We start from the raw sequence: 27,129 nt of genomic DNA on the forward strand, positions 1-27,129 counted from the left end.
AATTACCCTACTGCTAATTTTTGAAACTTTGGGTAACAGCGCAAACAGACGACCACAGGAAGGGAGACACGTACACACAAGCGCTTGTGTGTACGTGTCTCCCTTCTTGTGGTCGTCTGTTTGCGCATGTACCCAAAGTTTCAAGATGTACCAACTCGCCCAAAAAGAAGTACTGCTAATTTTTGTACGGCGTCATTACAGATGCCTATAGGGTTCTGTATATTATTACCAGAAATGAAAATGCTGGTGTCATCGGCATATAAAATTACCGTGTTCTATTCAACCATCATGAGATGTTTAGGGACGTGGACGAAACATCTCACAGAGGTCAGCCTAAATTCGTGTCCTCTACATGGGATAGAGTGGAAAGCACATTTCGTGTACAAAAGAGATACAAGTTGCAGTTTGGACAAGAACCATAAAAATTATCGGCATGGTCTTGCATAGAACAATGGAGCTCGGAATTTGAACAATAAATTAAATATAATAAGTACTGAAAATTAAAATGTAAGACACTCATATATAAGCATAATGAAAAACATCACAGAAATCAGACCACAATGTCATGCCTTGAATGCAGAATACACCTTTTGTTAGCTAGCCTTAACAAAAATTTATTACGCAAACAGACGAAGAAGAAGAAGCTGAGGTGCGGACGTCCCTCACATCGGCTCCGTCGTTTTTGAATGTTTGTGCAGCCGTCTTTACCACCATCACGGATTCAAGCACATCACTGGATTTGTGAAGTCACCAGGAATTGGTGGGCACCTTACTTTAAGGTGGGACTTCCATTTTTGGACTTTTAATGACCTTTCTTGGTGCATCGAACGTGTGCGGCTAGCAAGGCCCAAGTAGGCCTACTGGCCCCACCGAGCCGCAATGGCGGAAACGCGCATGGAAGACGAAGACGCCACCGGATTAGAAGAGAATGAGGAAGATCTAGGCTGGCAAATTGTGACAAGCCGAAAATCTCGCTCCACCAGAAGGATTTCTGGTGATGGGAATACAACGCCGCAGAGCCAGCAAGAGCAAGGCAACAACAGCAAGAACAAGAGACCTACAACCACTACGTTCAAGAACCGTATTGTCAAGGCATCGAGGATGCCCCAGTTGCCGCAGGAGCACAGCAAGATCGTCATCCGCCCCCGAGGAGGTCTCAACTTGAGCAAAGTTAGCACCACAGCGATAGGCGTGGCGGTTATTGAAGCATCGGGCCTGACTCCAGAACAAGCCCGAGAGGATGTCGTTTGCCCTAACTTCACGCAAAACATCGTGGTGGTCAGTACACCAGATCCCAGTCATGCTGCCAGGTATGTACGAATCAAGTCAATCATTATAGTGGAAACCGAATATGAAGTTAACGCCTACGAGACAGCTCCGCACACCACGTGTAAAGGTGTGATTCGGAGAGTTGACCTCAGAGACAATCAGGCCACGATAACGAAGAACATTGTGCATGACTTTAACCCACTGGCATTGGCAGCCAAACGTATTAAATCGACTGGCTCGGTCATTGTTTTGTTTGATGGGCTCAAGGTACCCAATTATGTCAGATATGGGTCGACCCTTGTGAGGTGTTACCTGTATAGGAAGCAGTTTGATGTCTGCTATGCTTGCGGAAAGATTGGACATAGATCAGATGTATGTCCAACACCGGACGTGGTTCAGTGCAGAGTATGTGGAACTCAAAACCCGGAGGACAATCACACGTGTGTGCCTAACTGCAAATTCTGTGGAGGGGACCACCCAACTGGAGACAAGACCTGCCAAGAGCGGTACCAAATTCCATACGTGGTGCGAATTCGACGACGTGAACGCAACAGATCTGCATCGAGGGCGACATCAGCTGAGCGGCAATGGGATGCCCAAACGGGCGCCAAGGAGCGCTCACGCTCAAAGAGCCCCACACGGTCAAGACGCCGCTCGCCGTCGAAGGGCAGAAGCCGCTCCAGATCACGTGAAGTGCAGGTGCGCTTTGAAGGAGGAAAGCAGAAGCCTGGCGACAAGACGACATCTGGAACAGCCTGGGCCGACAAAGTGAAAGGTACTGTGAGGGCTGCAGAGAGCGGTGCGGGGCAGCCGGTCGGAGATAATGATGCCAGGATAGAACAGCTGATCAAAGAAGTAACATATCTGAGAAAGGCAAATGAAGAACTTACTAAGCAGGTTGTAGAACTTCGCAAGAACTCGCAGACTAGCTCCACAAAAGTAGCAATAGCCAAACCGGTGAATAATGACAACAGTCAGGAAGAAGAAAATTCACCAGCTCCAAAGAAGCGGGCAATAAGCCCAGTAGAAACGACAGTGTGCTCTGCTTTGGAAGAGATTAAGGAGGCGATTAAACAACTTAGAGATGCCACAGATAGAACTACCTTCAAAGTTGATAAGTTATGGAAATGGAAAGTGACGACAGAAAAGAGGCTTTCAAAAGTAGAAGCGCAAGGCGAGGACGACGAATACTTACCCTCAGAAGCAGAGAGCGTCAGATCGCTCCCTGGTGCGTCGGGGAGTTCTACGAAGCGTACTCTAGCGGGTAGCAGTAAGGCGGGTTCTATAAGCAATGGCTAGCAGGGGGAGCTTTACCGTGTGGCAATTGAATTGCCGAGGATTTCATCATAAAAAAGCACCTCTCATGCAGTTGATAAAAGCATCTCCAGATAAACCAAAAATAATTATGCTGCAGGAAACCTTGGCGGATGAGATCAGCCTATCCGGATACAAAGCGACATGCAGGGGCAAAGAGCCGGGCAGGGGGCTAGCCACGCTCGTAGATAAGAAAATACCATTCATAGAACATGATTTGTGCCTTGGACTAAACAAATTAGAATACTTACTTGTGGAAATAATTTTGAAAAGGAATAGAGGCAAACCGCAAAGCCTCTTTTGTCTCAATGTTTACAGCAGCCCTAGTGACATGAAACAAAGTTTCAGGGCACTTCTTAATAAGACTATGGCTGTTACTAAGCACGCTCCACTCATTATTGGAGGGGATTTCAACGCCCCACATCAAACCTGGGGATATCGCTGGAATACTAAGAAAGGGGATGGACTCTGGCATCTAGCTACAGATCTTAATCTCTCCCTCATCACTGACCCAGCTTATCCCACTAGGTGTGGTACATCTACGTGCAGGGACTCCACCCCAGACCTTACTTTTGTATCAAATTTAGCGAACGCTGGCTGGAATAATTCCAATATTGATCTGGGTAGTGACCATTACATATTACAAATAGTATTGGAAACACCCAGTAATGAGATAAAGCACTTTAACTACATTGACTGGGATCTTTTTCGGAAAGCAAGGAAAAGCAGAGCTGAGACAGAGACAGGACAAAAGAAAACACTCCAAACTTGGACCACTCAGCTCAGGGAAGATGTAAAGGCGGCAACGAAGGCTATTACTACTGAGGAGGATATCGAAATCATGGACAGTAGGCTGGCGCACTTGATTGAAGCCCAACAATCTATGTTAAAAAGATGGAAAACGCAACGGCTGAACAGGAGACTCAGGAAGCGTATAGCATTGTTGAATAGGGAGATTGAGGAACACGCCAGACATTTACAGCAACAACAATGGGATGAGCTGTGTAATACCATAGATGGTCGAATTAAACGAGGTGGAAATTGGAACTTACTTAGAGATTTGCTTCATGAGAACGACACGAAATCTAATAGGAGAACAGCAGTAGCACGACTCGTCCATCGTGAGAGTCAGGACACAACGGACGAGGCCATTCTTGATCGGCTCGCAGCTAAGTATTTACCACTTAAGGATAGCAATGAGAGTACAGACCAGCCTGAATATACAGGGGAAGACTGTGAGCTTATGCATCAAGAGTTCACAGAAAGCGAAGTTCGCGCAGCCCTGTACGACCTCAACAGTAGATCCGCGGCTGGTCCAGATGGCATTTCCAATAGGCTTTTGAAAAATCTGGACGATGATTCTATAACGTATTTAACTGAGTATTTCAATGAAGTCTGGAAAAACGGTGATTATCCGAAGGAATGGCGAATTGCTAACACAATTCTTATTCCCAAACCAGGCAAGCAACTCAATCTAGATAACCTAAGGCCCATATCGTTAACATCATGTCTGGGCAAAACCATGGAGCATGTCATACTTAATAGACTGACTAAGTATGTAGAGAACAGAAATGTTCTTCCGCATAACCTGATCGGTTTCCGTCCTGGACTTTCGACTCAAGATGCAATGCTTTTAATCAAACATCACCTTATTCTTGCTAGCCCGCTACATACGAGAGCTCTCCTAGGCCTAGATGTAGAAAAAGCCTTTGATCGCATCAAACACAAGGCCATATTGGATATCCTCTCGGAGATGGGATTGGGTAAGCGATTGCACAATATAGTCAAAGCCTTTCTCGGTTGCCGTTCTGCTTGTCTCAGGTTAGACGAACTCCAATCGACAACCCTGGAACTTGGGAATCATGGGACACCACAAGGGTCTGTCCTATCTCCCATGTTATTTAGTTTGGCAATGTCAAAAGTGGCTCGAGGTCTCGCGCAGATTGAAGGTATCTACTTTGCAATATATGCAGATGATGTAACAATCTGGAGTGCTGAAGGTAATATGGGACAAACAGAGACCAAACTACAGGAAAGCATTTATGTAGTGGAAACCATACTTGAGGGTATGGGACTGAACTGCTCTGCTAAAAAATCAGAACTATTGGTACTACGGAGCAGTAAGCGTGGGCGCAAGCCGAACGAATATATCCCAGAGGAAGAACCCCGCATTGACATATACGCCAAGAATGGAGAGCCAATCAGGCAGGTGGAGACTATTAGGGTGCTAGGCCTTCTCCTGGAAGCGAATGGATCTAATCACAAGAGATACAACATATCTCTAAGAAGTCTGAAGAAGTCATTAGACTTCTGCGTAGAATTACAAATAAGCATAAGGGGCTAGGAGAAGACAGTGCCATAAGATTGGTACATGCATTCGCATTTTGCCACTTCTCGTACGTGGCAGGCATGCTACAATGGACACAGGCTGATAAGAACAAGCTAAACGCTTTATTCAGACGACTTATAAAGGCTACACTAGGACTTCCCATCAGCAGTGCCAATGATAGATTATTGCGCCTAGGGCTGCATAACACGCTAGAAGAGATAGCTGAGGCTCAACAGGTGGCCCACCAAGAGAGACTAATGAGGACACAACCTTGAAGGGCGCTACTTGAAGAAATAGGCGTAGAAAGTAACAACCAAACCAACAAAGGAGAACTATTAACAGAATTGCAAGCGGGACTACGAGAAAAAATTAAGACCACCCCGTTCACTAGGAACATGCACCCGACACATAACCTCGAGAGACGGAAGGCAAGAGCCAAGGCACTCCTTCAAGACATAGATCAACATAAGCAGCAGGCGGTATTCGTTGACGCTGCCTGGGTTAAAAATAAGGATGCGTATACCTGCGTTGTTATAGACACTCAAGGTAACATACGGGATGCCATCACCGTCTATACAAAGGACCCAACAGTAGCAGAACAAGTAGCCATCGCCTTAGCCATCCGGGCAAATCGGTGGACACATATTTACAGTGACTCTAGAACAGCCATACGCAACTTTACTAACGGATATGTGACACGGATAGCAACCAAGTTACTAGACAAGGTCAACAGTGAGAGGATCGAAATTCGCTGGTTTCCTGCACATCTGGGGGTGGTGGACGGAACTCGGAGAAACCTCAATGAGGTGGCAAATGAAGCAGCACGACAACTTTCTAGCCGTGCTCTTCAAGACCGAGCAGCTTACACTTCACATGGGGAACACAGGGATCGATTATTAACATATAACGAAATCATGAAACATTATTATTTAAGCAGACGGGAATACCCATTGCCACACAGTAAACTTTGCAGAGCCCAAGCGGTCACATTACGTTTGCTAAAGACAAGGACATACCCAAGTCCATATTTTATTAACAGGATCTATCCGGAGAGGGAAATTCAAACCAATTGTAATAAATGCAATGGCATCATTACTCTTGACCATATGCTTTGGCAGTGCCCCGCGGCCTTCGCAGACTGTGACAAGGAACAAGAATGGTGACGGCAAATGCTACGAAGTGAATCACTCTCTGACCAATTACGGGCAGTCCAGAAGGCCCGCGATGTGGCTGAAGGGCTCGGCCTGACAGTCCCAACGTGGGAGCGGCCCGCGTCAACCCAGGGTTGACCTTCAGGACTCAATAAAGTTCTCCATACCATACCATACGCAAACATTTGAAGAAGACGGAAGTGATATCGTCGTAATATGCAGCCAGTTAATTGAGCATTGACGGCAACTGAAATTTTAGAATTTTATGTTCCGTAATTTGCGTGATACATATCGGCATTCCATTTTTTCATAATTTCGTGCGGGGTATGAAGTGTAACTATTGCTTATTTCCACCACTTTAGCATAAGCGTAACATTTTTTGAGCAAACAGTTAAGCCGAAATGTTTATTTTTTGCAAAGTTCCTGTTGGTTCATGAAATGCGCTTGTAAAGCTCTTGAGCAATGAGCTACAGTTGTATGAGTAATTTTCTTTAGAGATTTCATTGTCCAAACGCACTTTAATATATCTTAAACATAACCCAGAAAGTGGTTCTAATCTCCTTAAATAATAAATCGCTGCCACCTTTGGCTCTGCCAACAAAGCGGGGAAATATTGTCAGAGTTTTACATAGTTCCCCTAAACAAGCATGAGCAATGCTTTCGCAATATTCATTTACCCCGTGACTTAAAAATTTGCCAGAGTATGCAAAAATTATGGCTACCATTTTTTCGAAATATCGAGTTGGCGGAAGATCTAGTTATTTCCGGACAAAGTAAAAGCCCGCATATACAGCTTCCCAACGCTTCAAGGTGCATTAACAGCCTGGCGGCAAGATAACCTTAACCTGACATGATGGACAATGCTATATTAACTGGGATACGAATTTGTGTTTTTAATGCTCGTGGGTCTCTGTACTTCCCTGTAGAAGCAGCTTCTATCTAAAGTTTTGCGCATGAAAGCGGCGCCCACAAAACCACTCCTGTTTTGCTAATGCCGATGTTCAATCTCTGGATTATTCTGGAGGCCCCTCACGTTTGAGTCTTATGTGGGGATCTGTGATGCCCTTGATAGCTGCACATAGGTTGTAGCAACCCTAAAGACGACGTCAACAGGATATATGGCAGCTATACAGGGTCTTTCACTTCATCATCGTCATCGTCAACGTATATTTACGTCCACTGCAGGACGAAGACCTCTCCCTGCGGTCTCCAATTACCCCTGTCTTGCTCTAGCTGATTGCGAACTTGCCCCTGCAAATTTTTTAACTTCATCGCCCCACCTAGTTTTCTGCCGTCCTCGACTGGGCTTCCATTCTCTTGGTAACTATGCTGTAACCCTAATGGTCCACCGGTTATTCATCCTACGCATTACATGGCCCTGCCCAGCTTAATTATTTTCTCTTAATTTCCACTCTAATATCGGCTATCCCCGTTTGCTCTCTGATCCACACAGCTGCTCTCTTCCTGTCTCTTAACGTTATGCCTAACAATTTTCTTTCCATCGCTCTTTGTGCGGTTCTTAACTTGTTCTCGAGCTTCTTTGTTATCCTCCAAGTTTCTGCGCCATATGTTAGTACCGGTAGAATGCAATGATTGTACAGTTTTCTTTTCAACGACATTGGTAAACTCCCAGGCAGCATTTGGCGATGCCTGCCGTATGCACTCCAACCCAATTTTATTCTGAAAATTTCCTTCTCATGATCAAGGTCTCCTGTGACTATTGACCTAGATAAACATACTCCTTTACAAATTCTAGAGGCTGACTTGCGATCCCGAATTCTTGTTCCCTTGCCAGGCTATTCAACATTATCTTTGTCTTCTGCATATTTATCTACAACCCCACTCTTACACTTTCTCGGTTAAGTCCTGAATAACTTGTTGTAATTCGTCCCCATTGTTGCTGAATAGGACAATGTCATCTGCAAACCGAAGGTTGCCGAAGGTCTTTCACTTAACTTGGGCCAGACATTAACTATATGCAAATGCCACGTAGCTGGACGGATCCAGGTTATTGTTCTTTGCCATCGCTTGGAAATACTCAGATTGATTTTTGCTTTCCGCCTAATTAGATAATTAGTCTTATTTATTTATTCAAGTTCTCAATTATTAAAATTAGGCGAAAAGTGTCCATGAGAAAATTGTAGAGCAAAAGAAAAACTCCCGATACAGCTTTCTGTTGCTCAATACGTGGTACATAAAAGTTTTTCCGAGTGTGAAAGAAGCCCGCGAACACACGCAAAATTACCGCGCGACTGGCCACTCGAGGCACTTGGCGTGTATTCGAGGCGGTCTTTCACGTTCGGAAAAACACTTTTACGTATCACGTATTGAAGAAAAGAAAGCTGTATCGGGAGTTTATCATGTTGCTCTACAATTTTGTGATTGACCCTTTTCACCGAATTTTAATAATTGAGCAGTTGTGTAAATATTTAGTACTAATTATCGAATTAGGCGGAATGCAAAATAAAATCTGAGCATCTCTAAGCGACGGCAAACAAAGTTACCCTGGTTCTGTCCAGCCACCTAGCATTTGCATATTTTTAAACTTTGGCCCAAATTAGGTGAAACGATCTGTATATTCTGCACCACGTTTGCCATTATCGACATAACCAGCTGTTTTGAAGGAGCACTTGTGCTATCATTTTAAATCATTATTCTTCAGGTTATTAGAGTGTGTTTTTATTCCAGGGCCTTTTGTTTTTTAAATCTACAAAATTCGGTCTCATTATGTGAAACACATGCATTGTCCGTCCAGGCGGAAACTATGGGCAAAAAGAACAATGTAATCAATTCACTAACTGAACTGAGGACAATAATTAAATTACAATTTTTACGCCACATGCTTATATTGTTGGTTTGGACGGAATTATCATAAACGTCTAGTTACAGTTCCTTTAATTCAGAACTGGCCACGAAAGCTGAATAACCGACGTAAAATTATTTATATAATTTATGAGATTACCGATGCTGCATCGCCAAGCACGGCACCCCATCCAACCCCTGCGGGACGACAAACTGCAGCGGACTTTTTTCATTGGACGGTTCCGATTCACGGTTTGCGCAACCCACTATTGAATGCATAGTCAATTTAGCAACAGAGGCAAGGCATACCGCTTTATCGAGTGGAATGGTGGAGCTTTATTTTAAGCCGCCCAGCTACTTGACAGGTTGGCTGCACACAGGGCCACGTTTCGTGGGCCCCCGTACGTAATCAGGTAAACTGAACAAATTTTCTGACGCCAGTTATTCCTTTCTACATGCCTGTTTTGAAATGTAGAAACACATAACGAGACCGCTAAGACGATGCTCTTCAGCAATTCATTGTAAACAGGTGCCGTCAGGCTTTTAGCTGACTGATTATTTCTGTAAATGGCACTAGCGTTAAAGGTGTATAAAGACATAAATACCGCTGAGTGGAGTTTCCAAAGAATTCTAATCGCAACAAAGCATGTCCAACGGTCCGTTTCGAATCCGGATACAGCAGCCTAGTGCCTTACTCATTAGACCTCGAACTTCCCAGTAACCCAAGTTTAACAGGTTAGATCTACTGACCCTAGAAAGCGCGTAAAGTATCCTAAGAATGCTAATCGTATTAATAAAATAGTATACCAAAGGCCGTGTAATGCGTAAGGTAGATAACAGGTTGACCATTAGAGTTACCAATAAAACTTAAACGCATGTTAAGATATATCCGTCGAAACTTCTCTTCCGCTCCGTCATCATTAAAGTTAATTTTGTACAAGACTTTATTAGAAGTAAAATTTGGGACCCATATGCCGAGACACTAACGAAGGCTCTCGAACGTGTTAAAAAGTAATGCCTCAGGTTTCATCTTAACAAATTATAACCGTACGGCAAGCGTAACTTCTATCAAAAACATCCTGCAGCTTCCACCGCATTGTACTCGCCGGAAATGCTTTCGCCTAGCTCTATTTCATAAAATGTACTTCCATAATTAATCTTTGCACGATTATCTTATTTCATCCCAACATGCATATCTCCTCGCATGGATTATCACCACAAAGTTTGAGTTTCGAAGTGCTGCACTAGGGCTTGTCATGTGTCTTTTGCGCCCAGGAACTGTCAGGAATGGAACCACCTTCCCGGCGCGTTCATTGCATTGAAGACCACGCACAATTCCGTACGGCCATAATTGACACCATCGCTTCGGTGACTATGACTACGTCACTTGCTGCCTTTCTTTTCTTTGTTTTGTAACCTTTCTTTCTTTATTACCCCCCTCCCCTTAGTAATACTTTGTGGTATTGAGGGTATAATAACTGAAATGAAATGAAAATGAAAATGAAAAGTTACAGAACTGGTACAGGGAAGGGAATCGCGGTCAATGATGGCAGAAAATCGGGTGGGGAGATAAAATTAAGAAGTGTGAAAGCGCAATTTGGAATCAGCTAGTGCAACTCAGGGATGACTGGAGATCACTGGGAGAGGCCTTCGTTCTGCAGTGGACAGAAAAATAGGCTGATCATGATGCTGATGTTGATAATCAGCTTTGGATGTGGTGTTTTCTATACTTTATCTAAGTACACTCGATGACTTTCTTTAGGACTTAGGCCTTAAGCCTTAATGACTTTCTTCAGCTCGCCTATGTTCTCTTAATTGTTATGTCAGCAGTGGATGTCACAATTTTAATAATAGCGCTGATAATCTTTCTACTTCCTACATCTTGTCTCCCTTGTGTGAGCGAATGAGATATTCACTAGTCAGACTTTTTTCTTGCTTGTTCGAATGAAAACAAGTATTCTAAAAATGTTAATAAAGCATGATTGCGTTTCATTTTAAGCGCTAACATGCTACAGAATATTCCCTAATGCAAATTTTATTTCAGGAAAAAAAAGTTGCCGCCTGTATCAAACTGCACGTTCTTCTATGCCGGATGTAGCGAAGATGTTGGAAGGCATTTCCAAGTACAAGAACACGGCTACCAGGTAGTGCAAAGACATCTTGTGGATCGCGCCAAATGCGAAAGTAAGAGCATCGCGTATGCACTGGGCACGCGTTTTCTTACTTCTAATGGAAATATACTTCAAACCCACAAAACACGGAAGCAGCTATTTGATTTACAAAAGATGTCTTGAACGGCTAATTCAGAAGTCTAGTCGCTGTCTTGATGAAGACATTTTGTACCCGTAGCAGCCTAAAAGTACTTCCGTAAGCCCAGCTAACGTTACGCTAAAAGTTGGCTAACGGACATGTTAACAAGAACAACTGAAAAATTTTATTAGACATTCCATCAAATTTGTTTGGCAGCGGCTACATTAACACGAGGTTTGTCTACAGTTACTAATTTATTGTAAATGAGGCACGGATGTCAGAAAGAAAATATATTGTCGAATAGAGTGATGCACAGGTAGTTTTTTTGCAGATGTGAACCATGGAAATAGTGTAGCACAGGCCAGTTAGTCGACTAGTGGGTTTTGCTTAGACCAATAAATTGAATGCCGCCTGCCACAATTATATATATATATATATATATATATATATATACCAACGCCGATGTAATGCCAATGTGCCCTCTGACTGAAACAAGGATGTCACCTCTGCATGAAACACATCGCTGTCGATGAAACTTTGCCCAGCTGGGTGTCCTGTAAACTGAAATAGCTTCTAGTATTCAAACATTTCCTTCGGTTATGCTGCGGTTCAGGGAGAGAAGACATCTTAGTTTCAGTTACAGTTGGCAGAATAGCATTACACAAGTATACGAAACAGAATGCTGTGCTACAATGAATTCTTAAAAATAATGAATGGTTCACATCTGGACAATAACTCTGCACACCACTCTATCCGGCAATACAAATATTTTCTTGTGATGTCCGTGCCTCATTCAAAAGTAAATTGTAACTTACTTTGTGAGTGCCCCTTGTTAAGTATCACCATGTTCTTGCAGAGCATCAAGCAGAAATGATGGCCAGTTCTTCAGCACACCATTCATTAGATAATTCATTGCATATTGCATGTTGCCAGAACTGAAAGATAAATTACAATATGCTCTTATTTTTTACACACACTGTACGATGAGCTTTTCATGTAGAGCACTGTATAGGACATGATTAAAAGCTCAAATGCTGCAAAACATCTACTTCACAACATGTGACACAGTAAAACTACCTAATAAATGAGACAAGATACAGAACGTGTAATTAACAAGAGTGGCAAATAGCATTTATCTTGCAACTGCAGCGTGCACACAAGAAACGAGGACACAAGGCAAAGGTAACAGACAGGCACTGACTCGCAACTCAGTTGGCAAATAAAGAACTTTGCCAGCAGGTTAGGTGTTCACGTTGTTTTCGTTGCCCCTGATAAGCTACAACGAATATGTCAAGCAGTGTCCAAAATAATTGACCAAACTAGCAAGAATAAGTGTGTCTGCGCTTTAAAAGAAAATTCCAAGCTCGTAAAATGCAAAGTTGCTGTAGTATACATGTTGCCAGTAACTTGCGGTAATGTTTACATTGGCCAGAGCGGCCAGTGTGTTCATACTCGTCTAATAGAGCATAAAAATTCACTCGACAGAGATAACCACTTACACCTAGCCAACCATTGCAAAAGCTGTCATTGTAAACCTGTCTATTCTGATACCATGATTTTGTTTACGCATAGAAACAAACTACCACGCGAAATAAGCGAGGCCTTCCATAGCAAAAGCGTGCTGATATGTGCGTAAGTGAGCCATCTATAGCCCTAACTGACCAAGAATTTGCCTTTTTGAGTGCCACCTGATGTTGTGAAGATACGTAGAAGTTCTGTATATATATATATATATATATATATATATATATATATATATATATTCTAGAAATGTCTTTATAATTTTATTTTTTATTTCTATTCCGCATGCTCTTGGACATGCTCACTTTAGTCAGACTGGGTTTCTATATGTGTGTAATTTCCCTCCAAAAATAAACTGAGTTGCAAGTCAGCGCCTGTCACATTTGCTTTGTGTGGTCGTTTCTTGTGTGTGCGCTGCAGTTTCAAGATGAATAGCTACCAACTCGCCCAACTTCCAGTACCTTTACTATGAAAAATAGCAGAAAAGGTGGCCATGGATGGATCTTGAAGATGATTGCTGCCGCAGCCATAGCAGGCCAGTCTTTGTATGAGAGAGCTAGCTGCCCACAAATGCTTCCTGTCGCAGCTCACGCTTGAAGGTTCTTGTAGACACAGGCAAGCAAAACCTGCACAGACTAGGAAAAAAGCGACAGAGGAAATGAGAATACGCGAATTGGAACTTCAGTTAGCAATATGTGCTAAGCAAGAAGTTTGACTCACAGTAAAAATAAATTTAAGCCCTCATTTGTCTTAAAGTACTAGGCTCTTAAGGTATGTATGTGATGATGCTTAAAATTAATGGTATGTTTCCTGGCACATAGTTATTAAAATTCAGAGCAGAGTCAGACAGAGAAGTGCCTCCAAAATAATAGATGGTGTTTCGTGGCTACAAAGGCACTTATCAACTTGTAAAATAAGTCTGAGAGCGTCTCTGCAAAATATAATCAGTTTGAAACAGTTAACCATTCTGCAGCTAAATGATCTGCTAGCGTGTATAAAAAGTTAAATAACATTTTATATTACCCGCCGGGGTGGCTCAGTCAGCTAAGGCGTTGCGCTGCTGAGCACGAGGTCGCGGGATCGAATCCCGGCCCCGGCGGCCGCATTTCGATGGAGACGAAATGCAAAAACGCCCGTGTGCTTGCGTTGTAGTGCACGCTAAAGAACCCCAGGTGGTCAAAATTAATCCGGAGCCCTCCACTACGGCGTGCCTCATAATCAGAACTGGTTTTGGCACGTAAAACCCCAGAAAGAAGAAGAAGAAGAAGAACATTTTATATTAAACCAAAAGCAAGTTTGGCATTTGCACTGTCTGGCTGTCGCCTTTTTGCATACTTAAACAAGCCATAGTACATGTTAAACAGGTATCACACGAAGGATTGGTGATGCAGTATTACAATGCAATGCTTATGGGGTTGGGTCAATTATTTTTGTTGATATATTTACATCAGACCCTAATTAGCTTAGGGCAATACCCCGTGCCAATAACACGTCACCTTGGCAGATACCTCATACAAAATTGAAAGTATCTCATCATGTGATGAAACGAGAACATTGCCCCCTGTCTTAGAAGTGTTAACATACTAGTTACGACAGAAAGTGAAAAGTGATTTGCAGAGGTTGCAAGTTCATCGGTGCATCTATACCCTCAGGTAATTTTGAGCATCTCCATTGACTAGCAGTTGATAAGCCACCACACACAAAAAGCTGTATTCAAGTAATGGTCCACCTAGCAAAAGGTTTAACGAGAGGGCCAAGAAAAATAAGTTGCTAAATTCTGATAACACCTCTGATTTATATTATTGAAACATATGACAAAGAACATCAGAGAACAAAGAACATCAAAATTAGAGTTATGACAAATTTTTGCAAAGCAGTTCGGCACACTGTTGAAACCTACAGCATAGTGCCTGTTCTGATGAACCATCAGTACTTGGCTGATGGTTCTACCACCAGCGAAGCACTCCCAGCGAAGCACGCACTATGCTCCAAGGTTTGAAGCAATTTATAATAAAACACCAGCGCAATTCTAGATCAGCAGCCGATTGCATATGACATTATCTAAAACAAGTAAGCGTTATTGTGGCAAGGCTACAAGCTGTATAATGACACATGTGTGCGTGCGCGCGCAATGCTGTAACGTACCTATGCAAGAACAAAATGACACAATATAGGGCGAATATAGTCTGGCTCATTATTGGCAGCGTGATTACTCTGAAAGCACTCACTTCGTTTATTTCATGCTACTTTAACCATAAAGCTATAAACAAGCAGAACCCTTGTATAGAAATAAAGCTGAAAAAAAACACCAAGGCAGCAGAGCCGAACCATGAATAATTTTCGCGGTTAACACATAAAAAAATTCGGAAGTTGTCGACGAAAAACAAAGTGCAAAGTATTTCACTAACCGGAAAAAGTGCTATCCAAACGTGCGATGTACAAAGGCACATCGATAACGAAGCCATCGGCGAAAATGCACAATGCAGCCGATGTCGCAAAGCACTGATGCAAAACACATGGTAAACAGCGTCGGCACAGCTAAATGACTGTAGTTGATATCAAATAAATGTATAGAACAGCTTAGAACGGCACACAACTAGCACAACGTACCAACCCATGAACTTCCTGCTGCCCAGTGCTGCGAGATCGAAATTGGATGTCTGGCAAGTTTAGAGCCTGTCTACAGGACTACCAACAAAGTGATCGCACCACGGTGGCTGTGACACCGCGGCGATCACAGCCACCGTGATGCGATCACTTTGACACCGGCGTTTCGCTCCTGCTGTCAACCCCTGCGTGCTGCGCGAGCATGAAATAATTGTTTCCAGGTGTGTGTGCGCCCTGGGTTGAAAACGATAAAACGCCTTTGATTGTCGAAGTTCCGGTATAGAATTATTCAACAATGAAGCCAGCTTCTTATGTTGCTTCTTACGAGTTCGTTTACCTGTGGCGTCTGTTGTTCATTAACGCCGACGGTAACCGTAAACTTAACATTCCGTATGCATTTTATGCACTTTTAGACAAAAACACCTCAAAAAGTTCTTGAATTAGACATTCTGAATGCGTTTAGCTAAATAGACTATGGTAACAGTACTAATGAATTGTTACCGCAAATAGACCATATACTAGTATATTTCAGGCACTTAGGCTATGTTTAGAAGAAATTCTATTTGCAGTCTTGTCATAGACCATGACGCCTATATCCATTTGTAGTCGTTTCCAGACGTTTTAAAGGTTTTCTGTTTCGTGGAACGAAACTCAGTTTTATGTGAAGATTAAACAGAAACCACCGGCTGCTTGTAGGGAAACTCCATCTAATCAAGTCAATTACTTCAATGGGAAGTATTGCGGATGTACACAACACAATGCGACAAATATATATCCATCTGCTACAAATCAGCATGTCCACAGGAATGATGTGACATGATCAGGACAGCGTCGTACGGGTGTTTATAAAATATCATACCTGGTATAGATATAATTTCTAAGCTATTTGTCCTCTATTTATTGCTCGTATCATATATCTATATATAATTATATTATATATAAATATTCAGGCACGTTCTACAATAAAAGAAAATACGCAGATGCAGTGCACATACTAGCGTCTATGTAAAGCGAAGATTTTGTGAAGTGGATAATAAAATGGGGGGGGGGGGGGCTATAAATTTGCGCATTGCATTCGGGGGTCTTTGTTTAAACTAAACCGGAAAGCAAGCATGTGCTGTCGTACAACCATGCCGTCCACTTCGTGGAGCAACGTTTGCTCCAGTTGGTCCAGTTTGCTCCATTTTGCTCCACCTGGTGGAGCAAAATTCTTCGCGTAGCATTCATTCCCACTACACGTCGGATCTTCCATTGTTCAGGTGCACCGCGCCATAACGCCTTATCGCCGTCGCCACAGCTGGTATGACGGCATGCTCCTCCGCACCATCATGCTACCACCGCGCACCTTTCGAGTGCTACCTCAGCCTTTCCACTACTAACACAGATGACGTACACGAGCATTGGCTTAGCTACAACCAAGTTTAACCTCGACGTAGCCAAGTTCGACCTAGCAACAACCAAGAGACGCAATCAATCAGCCAGCTTCGCTGTGTCTTGAGCTTTGCTCGGAGCTTTGCAAGCTTTCGCCTCGTCCTATTTCTCCTGGCTCAACGCACCGCGGAGAGAAGAGAGGCGGGGGTCGGGAAGGGAAGGAACTGGCGAGGAGAAGACCGCGTGCGCATGCGCCGCGCCGCCCTCTTGGTTGTCATTGCTACGGCGCGGCAGTTTCTTGATACGAACCACACATTACTGCTGCTTAAGCAGCTTCGTTGTTAAAAAGCAGAGGTAACGAAAGTAGCGATTGTTATCGCTCCTTTTAAAAATTCACGTACAACTGTAAGAGCGAACAAAAAAGGAATTTGCTGAAGGATTCAACATAGCAAACAAGGGGTCACAAATGTAGAAACCGAAAACATAAGAAAATAGAAAAAAAGACAGATAAGACTTTAGGAAATGGTTCTTATTTCATTTATTCTCGGTACATCTTGCTTAAAAATCGTAACTCTTTCACAGCAAACAGGTTGCACAAGTTCCAAAAATACCCAATAATACAGAGACAGTCAATATTTATTCAACTTTTCAAGCATAAGAAAGGCGTTAACAAAAGCAGAATATGTTACCAAAATTAGATATTTGCTTTTTTAAGCATTCTTCTTGCTTGGACATGGCCCGGCCATTCCAATATTCAACGTTAACGTGTAATTTACTGTGGCCCCCACTATAAGTTACACGTACCCTGTAGAGGAAGTACTGAGATATGTTGTCCAGACAAAGCTTTTGCTCAGGAGCTTTAATCATGGAGAGAAAGAAATCATTTTTCCGTCAAATCGCTTCACCTAATTCGTTGAGGTTTTCGTAATGTCGCGCAAAATCCTGAAGACTCGCGATCGCCGAGTTCAGATGACTTGTGTGGACGAGAAAGTTGTTTAGAAAGTGGAAAAAAAATTAAACGCAAGTGTCAAGTTTACAACACTGTAACTTGGCAAGAAACATGCACGATATCACAAATGTGTAGGCTTCATATTTTGCTACATTACTCCTGCAGACATTCCACAGTTCTGTCACATACTATGGGTTCCTAAGTGGGACATTCTCAGAACCTTCGTAAACATTGTAACAATCGGACGTAAGCTTCCAACACGTAAATTAAAATAGTTCGCTTGGTCTTTTATAACACGTGGTGTCTCTATAAAAAGAGTTAGATCTATGGCGACTGAGCAATTCCTTTGGATATACTGTGCTTCAATTTTCTTTGATTTTATCGGGTTCCTGCAAAATGTGTGTACATATATATATATATATATATATATATATATATATATATATATATATATAAACTACAGGCAAAAAGAGATGACATGGCTTCCTGAAGCCTCTATAATTAGCGTTGTTCTCCGAAATGCAACAAGTTTTAGTTCTCTTGACCCAGTTTTATTATGTAAACAGTTCTGCATATATTGACAAGTCGGAGTTGTTCCCCTAGCACATCTTCCTGTTAAGTTGCTGCAGTAATCAATGCATGCAGTTAACCAGAAAGCCGTTATTTATTAAGTTCTCATAAAATTTTTTCTACAATATCAATAAATAAAGGTGAACTGTAGTATAAGCCTACGTGCAATTACGCTGTGCCACGTCCCTTTTTTGTGTTTGTGCGCAAGTACCTTTTTAGGTAGCAAATAAGTGAGTTTAGTAAAAAATTTGCTTTATCAATTTTTGACTCACTCAACTTCACTGAAGGAGAGCAGAAATCACTATTATTTGCAAATTTCTGTGAAGGTTTTTCTCTGTCCCCAAATGTGCACTTCATGATGAAGCTATCTAATATACTTCAGGTTTGGGAACAAAATATTTCACGCGCAGATTATATTATTTAACGCCAGCAATTTTTAAGTTCTGTATTTTATCAAAGAAGACCCGGAGATTGACCTCTAAAAGGTTTTTTTTTGTTTTTGTGCCAGAGTCCAGCCATAATGGCGTACTTATGACATGCGGTCCAATCATAACCATATTTATGAAACATGTAACGTATATTGAAAGTGTGCATTGATTTATGAATTTTAATTAGCAATACATAAGAAATATCAATTGCCAATTAGCATATCAATAGTAATTAGCAATGTCAGCAAATATATATCCGGAAGTTATACACATACGATTGCACGCACCATTATGTTGCCGGGTGCAATCGTATGTCTATACTTTCAGGAGGTATATTTAGGTGTCATAACAATCCAAAATAAAAACAGGTACTACTATTCTTGGGACGATTCTATGCTCTAGTTTCAAATATTTTCTGTTTTCGTTTTGAAGTTGTCTTGTTGGTAATCACATTTTATTATATATTGTTAAACACAATTCAGCTTACGCTGCAATAAATGTATGACCGTATTCTGAAAGGTAATTGAACTTATGGATTCATTTTCATCACCAACAGCACTGGGCATACTGAACTCCTGCATCGACACAACTTCATTGCTGCAAAAGTGCCGCATTAGCCTTGTCTTAGAGCCAACGGTTGAGAATGCTCGCAATAACGCCAAGTAAGTAGGCTGAAATCAAGATTACTTTTTGGGCAGTTAGGCAATGATGCAAGTCACAGTGACATTTTTTTAATACTGTCACTAGCGTTAGTGCAAGCCGTTTGTAACGAAAACAGAAATCCTAACGTATGAAGTTTTTTGAGTCAAGTGTCACCGCAAACGAAGCACTAGTAGATTAAAGATGCGGCAAGTAGATTTTTGTAATATTTTAATGTCCAGAAGAAAAGGTTGTAATTAAAAGTGAGTAATCAATGCAGCCAACGTATCCTTCTAGGTATAGGTGTCTATCGTAGGTGTGTAGAATACACTGACAGTGAAATTTTTCCCGCGAAGCATTATCTTTGACACTAAGGAGTGCTCACGTAACTTGTTGGTGTTAAAATGTAAGAGCACACGAAGGAAAAAAGTACAATTGCATTGACTTAAAATTTACCATTTATTCTTTAAAAGCAACAATACAAACGCAAGATTATTAGATGAATTTACCCATATGTATAGTACAGCTATATGTTTGTTATGAGCCAAAAAGCGTTATCAACTGTTAAAAAAGGCCTTATATTTTATTTTTAAGGCTAAGAGCACCGTTCAAACACCAGTTTACTTTAAAAATGCAACTCTCATAAGTTTTACGAAACTTCATGCACTACTCTACCCATAACAAGCAAATCACACTTCAACATTTTACCGTTCAGAAGTTACAGGCTATAATTTGCACGATACACAAGGCTTGAGTAAACGGAAACTAACAACTTTCATTTTCCCAATCATTATCTTGTCTTTAAATAAATACATGTGACTTGTGTGGTATTCCTTGTTTACATCAAAAATACGTTATGAAAAATATGTATTTCCAAATACCTTGCTATTGTTCTGCTTAAAGCTTTGATAATGGAGCGCCAGAACAATCCCACCATCAGTTAACATTCACTGAGGTCAGAGCAGTGCGTTGCTTTTCCCGCTGTGTGTGGTACTCAGATTTGAAGTAAAATCAAATATCAGCTAAAGTTAACCTAATGTTTAAATCACAACACAAGGCATGACCTGCACTGTCACTAATTGTTGTGTCACGCACTGTTGACACTAACACATTGTGAGCAGAGTGTTAGCTGTTGGTCGACAGGATAAGAAAAAGAAGGTAGTCCTCCCAAACGACACCCTGAAAAACGATGTCACGCGAGTCGCGTCCTCAGACTAGCTGTTGAAAAATAACTCTATTGCAAGAGAGAGTTCAAAGAAATGCATGAGTGGCCTGATTTGGCAAGAGGTTTCGAGGGACATGCACGTGAATCTGGGAGCCTGCCAATGCTCAAGTTTGACCGGTTTCGTGCTTTCTGCCAATTTAATAATGGAAGTCACGCAGCTTTATCTCCTCTTGCGAGAAACTCAAATTGAACTTGGTTCATTCAGTGTTGAAGCTTGTCATGTGAAACACCACTGTCACATCATGAAGGCGTCTTGCGGCCCTCTGATAGAGCAAAGCAAACAAGAAAAAGGGGAGATTAGGCAAACGGCAAACCTTGTTTGATTGCGTGCACCTTTATTATTTCAGCCTGAGAATATTTAGCATAAAAGGCATGCGCTGTCGGTGTTTTGTTTCATGAAAATTGTTTGTGGGCTGTTATTCTCAAAATTCCGAGGAATAACTTTGTAAAGAATGCAAGACAAAGTGTGAGCAACTTTAGTGGTAAAATATTTTTGAAAGGCCTGCGTGGTTGGAGATGACTTTCTCGGCCGCGGCAGGCATTGCCGACGCCGACGCCGGAAAACCAGTAAGCCACCATGACTAGTTCGCCTGTGTTTTTAGTGCAACACTGTATAACTATCCAAAGACGTATCCTACACGTGCATATTCTAGTTCATCGCATAGTTAATTGCCCTGCGTAAATTTCGAAACATTATGGACACCGCGATTGGTTTCAAATATACGAATGTGGGTGTGAAAATACTAATTTGTCACTTTTTAAGAGCAATCATTGCAATTAACATAAATTTTTTCAGCGTTTAACCCACAAGAACACCATGAATACTTTGTTCCAAATAAGGGTCAGCCATAGCCTAATTTCACCCGCCAATATAAAAGTTTTCATCTCGACGAGTGTTGTCACACCTTAATGTGATTAGCATTTTTTGCCTGCTTGAGGCACTTTGACTGTATCTAGCCTCTTGCGCCGACCCTTAGTGACCCAAGTTGTCTACTAGTTTAGGCTACAAGGTCTTGGTCTGTAGGCTTGGTCGTTTCAATATCCCTATTCCAAAGCTTTGTCATTCGATTCTCGTCGTCCAGTCGTCGTCACGCCTTCGCCGTCATGCCATTATCGTCATGCTGTTGTAATACCATCCCTATCGTTTCCCGAATTTGTAACAATTTCTCGTCACTGAAAACGTACCATCTGATCATGTGCCCATTACATCAGGAGTCTCACAGGGCTCAGTATTGAACAACTGTTATTTCAGATATTTTGTAGTACGATTTGCTTGACAGCCACGGCAAATAGTACCCTTCACATTTTTACTACACCCTTATTGGCGACACGATAACTAGAGCTAAACAGCAGAGATATATTGCTTTAACACTAACGTCTGACCTTGACTAAAGTAACAACAAAAAGCAACAACGTCACTTCCGGCGCATTACGAAAACTCTTTTTTTTTTCTTAAAAGGTGTAGCCGGAAGGCACCCACTAACATCAAACCTTTAGCTTACACTACATTTGTGACAACAATTTTTGAATATGCTAATGTCGTATGATTTCCTCACGCTAAAACCAACATACTAAAGGGGGAAACATTCAGTAAAATGCGACTTGGTTCATTTACATAAAATATAGGTGCAGTGATTCACCTAGTCATCGCCTAACGCTGTGAGGACTTGCAACACTGACGCTTCGAGCAAAATGAGCTCGCCTAAACATCCCACACTAAATACTACGCAGCAGACTAAGAATATATGCATAATTTCTTTTTCTAGATCCCGCATAGCTCGTCATAGACTTCTATGCACACTAAATGAGTTTCGTTGTAATAACTATACTTGTCTCTTTTCCTTCTTCCCCACTGTTGTACTCGAGTATAACAATTTAGCTTCGTCGACAACACAGTACGGCAATGTGATTTCATTAACTTATTATATGATGTTATAAATGATTAGAAAAATTAGTTTGCATCCATATTCATCTCAAGTTCCCCTTATAATATGTATTGTTGAAGGAATTGTGTTATTCTTGTGTATATTTATTTTTCCCTTCTAACATTGTTAAATTTCGTAGTAAAGAGTAAAAAGTGTACGGAACATGCTACTTTGTATTTTTAATTTAGAGTATGCGGGCACAATTATTGTTGTAAATGTTTACATTTAACTGGCTTTTAAATCTGCACATATTCACATATATTTATATATATGTACATGATCATTTCTTTATTGTAGAAATCCCACATACAGCCCGCCTGCTATGGTCTCAAAATGAGACTGGCGAAATTGGGAATAAATAAATAAATAACTTGCAGAAACGGCCTACCATTGTCGTCATGCGGCCGTTGTCAAACTGTCCAAGTCACTTTACTGACGTAATTCCTTCTTTGTCATTCCATCCTAATCATGTGGCAGGGATTACATCGTGATTATGCCGCCGTTATCGCGCTAACGTCGCTACTGAGTCGTCATCTTGCAGTCGCCGTAATAAATTCTTTGTCATCCGCCGTCGTGATGCTATTGTCATCACAGAATCGGTGTCATGTCATCGTCCTCATCCTATTGTCGTGGTCACACCGTCGTCGTTATATTATCGTCATCAATTCAGAATCATCATCCATTGTCGTCATGGCAGGCTCGTTTTACCACCTTTGTTGTTCCGAGGACGTAATTCCTTCTTCGTGGTTACCTCGTCATCACTGAGTTGTCGTCATACAGTCGCATTCTTGCGGTCATGGTCATAGTCGACCCCAGAGAGCTAGTTTCAGCAGTGTGGGCTGATCCGGGAGATAGTGCATGTCACAAATATGCAAATGAACGGACATGTCCGAATGAGCACTACCTATTCTAAGTAGAAATGTAATCAGCAATACGGTGTGTGGCTGCATTGCGTGAATCATAATCGCTTTGACAGCTGGAGTCATCGTGAGAGTACTTGTGCCCGAAATGTTTTTTTTTCAATTCAATTTATCGCAAGGCTTATTTATTGCATACGTTTTTAAACCCAAGGGCACATGGCACTTCTAAAACTCAACACAATCCTCGCCTTTGCACCGCTAAAACGTTTTTCAAAATGATATTATTTTTTAGGTTTAACGGCTGAAAGTAGTACGTCATTGGAGACGGTGCAGTGGAGGGTTCTTGGCTAATATTTCATCACCTGGGATTATTTACCTTGGGAATTATTTAATGTACACAAACGTTTTCTTATTCGGCTTGGTTGCAGAGCGATCCCCATGAGCCCGAAACGAACAGGCTACTTTTTTGTTCTGCAGGATAACGCCGTATCATCAGATTAATCTGTGCTTGTAGAGTAGTCTTTGATTGCAGTTATGGCTTAAAATGAAAGTTCGAAACATCTGTATAATTTCGGTGATACAATGAAGCAGTTCATTCTTTAGTTGTGACAGACGTATTCATCAATTGAAATATGGATGCACTTCGCCAATGCACCGAATACTTTAAGAGACAGGATTATCGCATTTGGTAGGCGTGAGCAGAGTCTGCACAATTAGGAATTGAGTGAATGGTGTAAATGTAAATGTTTGGAAGATCACTGCCACTGCAGTTTGTTGCAATATTGTAGATACTATATTTGCATGCATCTGTATATGTACATAGGCCGGTAACGAAGAAGCCAAGAAAAACGAAACTGAAATAGTAAATACTTTCAAAGATTGTGGCTGCTGCGATAGCAGCAACAATCTTCGGTGGTCATTGAATCCAACTGCACTGTGTTCGGTGGTGTGTAATTTGCAATTGTGACATTACGCTCAGTCAACGCAGTGCTGGCTAGCAGTCATGTTCTTGACCCTGCCGCAATCGTCTATGACCGCCGGCGAGCAGAGACAGTGTCGCGCTGCAACACTGTCGGTGTCGCGCTGCAAAAACGCATGTCTTTAAATCATTAAACTGTACGTCGTTGTCTTTTCAGCGGACACTCGGTCGAGCTTATGTCACTAAGAAAGTGTATATACGGTACCATTAGTTCACACATTTCGTCCGAGATAGTTATTTTACCATTGCAGTCAGAAACGTAATGACGGCGTTTACAAACCAATACGCTCCTCACGAAACGCTTTCATGTCTACACCTTTTTTAAAATTTTCTATAACCGCAGAGCTGCATCCAATCTGGGTCTTTGTCTACGGGAGGTCCTGTCACCCTGCTCGAAGGGAGAGCACCAGTACGCCAAGGACCACGTCGTCAACTCGTACACAGTGGCCTTGATGGCATTCTTTTGGCATGACAGTGTGACCGTGCCCCATGTCTTACCTTCGACCTGGAAGCCAAGGACATTCGAGTTTAATGATACTGACGGCAACCCTACAACAACACCAGCATCACATAGTGGTGCTGCTGTAATGCTGCCCCTTGGTGCCTTGCTTCTCCTCCTGATCACCCTATTGGGGACATATACCGAGTTGTCTGGCGCATTGCAGTAAGGAATATATTTACTTTAATTTTCTAGTATTCCTAGCGCTTATGAATTCTATGCTCTGCCGAGATCTTCCGGCGCCCAAAAAATGAGCTGAATATCCAAAACCACCACATTAGCGGCGTAGCCAAAAATGTGTTTCGGGGTTGGGGGAGGCACCCACATGACTGGAGACGACGGGGTTGAGGATGGAGGGAGGGCTGGGTAGGCCCCATACTAACAAATATGTTTATGGGGGGTGGGGTACGTGCCCAGTGTGCCAACCCGTGGCTACGTACCTTAACAGCAAGCATTTAATTTTGGAGTCTGGTTATGTACATTTGTTCCTGTAGGCCTCGAACCTAGTGCCCTTGTTTCCTTTTTTCCCTTTATGCGGAAGGACCGTTAAAACGTAAAATGCCGGTGTTTTTTAAAGAAAGATGTGATTGAATAAATGCTTTGTTTTACAGCAAATCGCTGATATGTGCTAAAGCGCAGCTTCTTTCGGTTTTAGAAAGAAATGGGCTATGATGGCGGATCCGCACATGATATTAGTAGCAAAGTGAAAAAAAACTTGCTACATGAGAAACCAGTCCCAGGGTTAGCATGCGAAACAGAGAACGCTCTCTAGTGAAGCGGATCTAGCGCAGACCGTAAACTATCGTCGATTAGCAAACCTATCTGCGACAACCGCTCCGACGTCCGTGAAGCAGGAAACGACGTGGAGCTTGAAATATTTTTGGTTTCTCTAACAGGGAGATCTTGTGTGATGGTATCTGTTAGTCCCCGCGCTCTGAGTGGGTGCTACGCGGCCGAGAATGGAGGCCCTAAAGGCGCAGCTTGCCGTTCTTATCCTGATTGGAGTGATGGGTATGAGAAAATACTGGAGTCGAAGGATCGAAAACCTGACGCGAGGAAATGCTCCTGTCTAATGTAGGCAGTCAGCTAGAGCCATGCGCCAGTTTGGAGTACATCTTGTTTTACAGGCTTTAACATGGAGGTATATTTGGGCATAGCACACCACAAGGGTTGAATACTGGTGCTGCATTTTATGTCGCGTCAAGTAATACCATGAAACCTCCAATGACTGATTTGTATTTCAATAAAGGTGTGTGTCTTTCCCTCAGTTTGTTGGGTGTATGTATTCTTCAGCTGTAAATTCACTCAATTCTGTATGTTAATAACTGCTAGCTTTCGCAGGTTCTACGATAAATACCAAAGCTCTAAATAGGCCGGGAGCGATGAAATAAATATCGCTACCCCGAAGAGTGATTCCCTCTATTCACGCGGCTCTCTCAAATGGTCCTTGGCGCCAAAAACGAATACTTTGAACCCTGAATATTAGCAATTGCGAAAACTCGTCGGCCATGACAAGGCATACAAACGAGATCGTGTTATTACTGTCAGTGTCGAACTCACAATACGGCCTCCTATGTCATTGACGAAGAGCCAGATCGGAATGGACATGGAACACCCGATTTCAACAATAGATATATTTGCAGTGTTCAGAGTTCAGTTCAGTTCAGAGTTCAGTGTTCAGGCTCAGAGAAGTACCTTCTCTGAGCCTAACCAAGCAACAAGTAACCTCAATTTTAAAATGGGTTGCAAACACATTGGCCATAACCTTGAGCCTGTCATTTATTGTAATAGCACTTGTACGGAAACATGAGGTGCGTTCGCACCGTTGGTTCCACTGCCACCACCGTCAAGGTGTTCAGGCATCAACGGCGCGTGCGCTGCCGTTGTGTGCAGCAATAAAAACCATCGCTGATGAGACTCGCTGTGCGTCTAGCTTCAAAAGCAAACCAACGTGATCGCACCGTCACGCTCTCCTGAATCGTCACTGTTGGAGGTGGGGCAGCGTTCTAATTTCTGCTTGAATTAGCGTTGTGTGTGCATGCATTATCGTCCCATGCTGAAGACTTGTGTGCATACACAACATGGTGCATACACTGGTCCGGGCAGAACACACATGAAACGTGAAGCCAAATATTTCTCATACTTGCACTGGGAACTGACGAACACCAACTGTGATCCGTCGCTGTGATCTCGTGCCTGACCGAGGTGCAACACTTGTGCCACCAGTGCTGTCATTCCTCATCTCATAGCGTTGTGACCGGCCTGGGTGCCATTCCTGCAGCGCAGCAGAACTTAGTTCCACGTGCTGCGTCACGGTATGCATGTCACCTCCGCCTTTTATACCTCCTGATGAGAAGGTCAAGCGCCACCAAAACATTGCTGTAGATTTAAAAATGCCTCTTTTGGCGAATCTCCCAATATTTGGGAGATGTCCATATCAA

The 27,129-nt window shown here is 42.3% G+C and overlaps 1 protein-coding gene across 1 annotated transcript in view; it reads left to right on the forward strand.

The window, feature by feature from the left end:
• LOC125940902 (uncharacterized) overlaps window positions 1-24,899 on the forward strand; it is a 30,266-nt gene extending 5,367 nt beyond the window's left edge. Inside the window, exons 3-5 of the mRNA XM_049657560.1 lie at window positions 10,910-11,049; window positions 19,118-19,223; window positions 24,533-24,899. Of these exons, the coding sequence (XP_049513517.1) occupies window positions 10,910-11,049; window positions 19,118-19,223; window positions 24,533-24,857 (571 nt within the window). The 3' untranslated portion in view covers window positions 24,858-24,899. The remainder of the gene's footprint in view (window positions 1-10,909; window positions 11,050-19,117; window positions 19,224-24,532) is intronic.
• Window positions 24,900-27,129: the final 2,230 nt, after the last annotated feature.

This window comes from Dermacentor silvarum, chromosome 10, assembly GCF_013339745.2.
Source record: "Dermacentor silvarum isolate Dsil-2018 chromosome 10, BIME_Dsil_1.4, whole genome shotgun sequence".
Classification (NCBI taxonomy): domain Eukaryota; kingdom Metazoa; phylum Arthropoda; class Arachnida; order Ixodida; family Ixodidae; genus Dermacentor; species Dermacentor silvarum.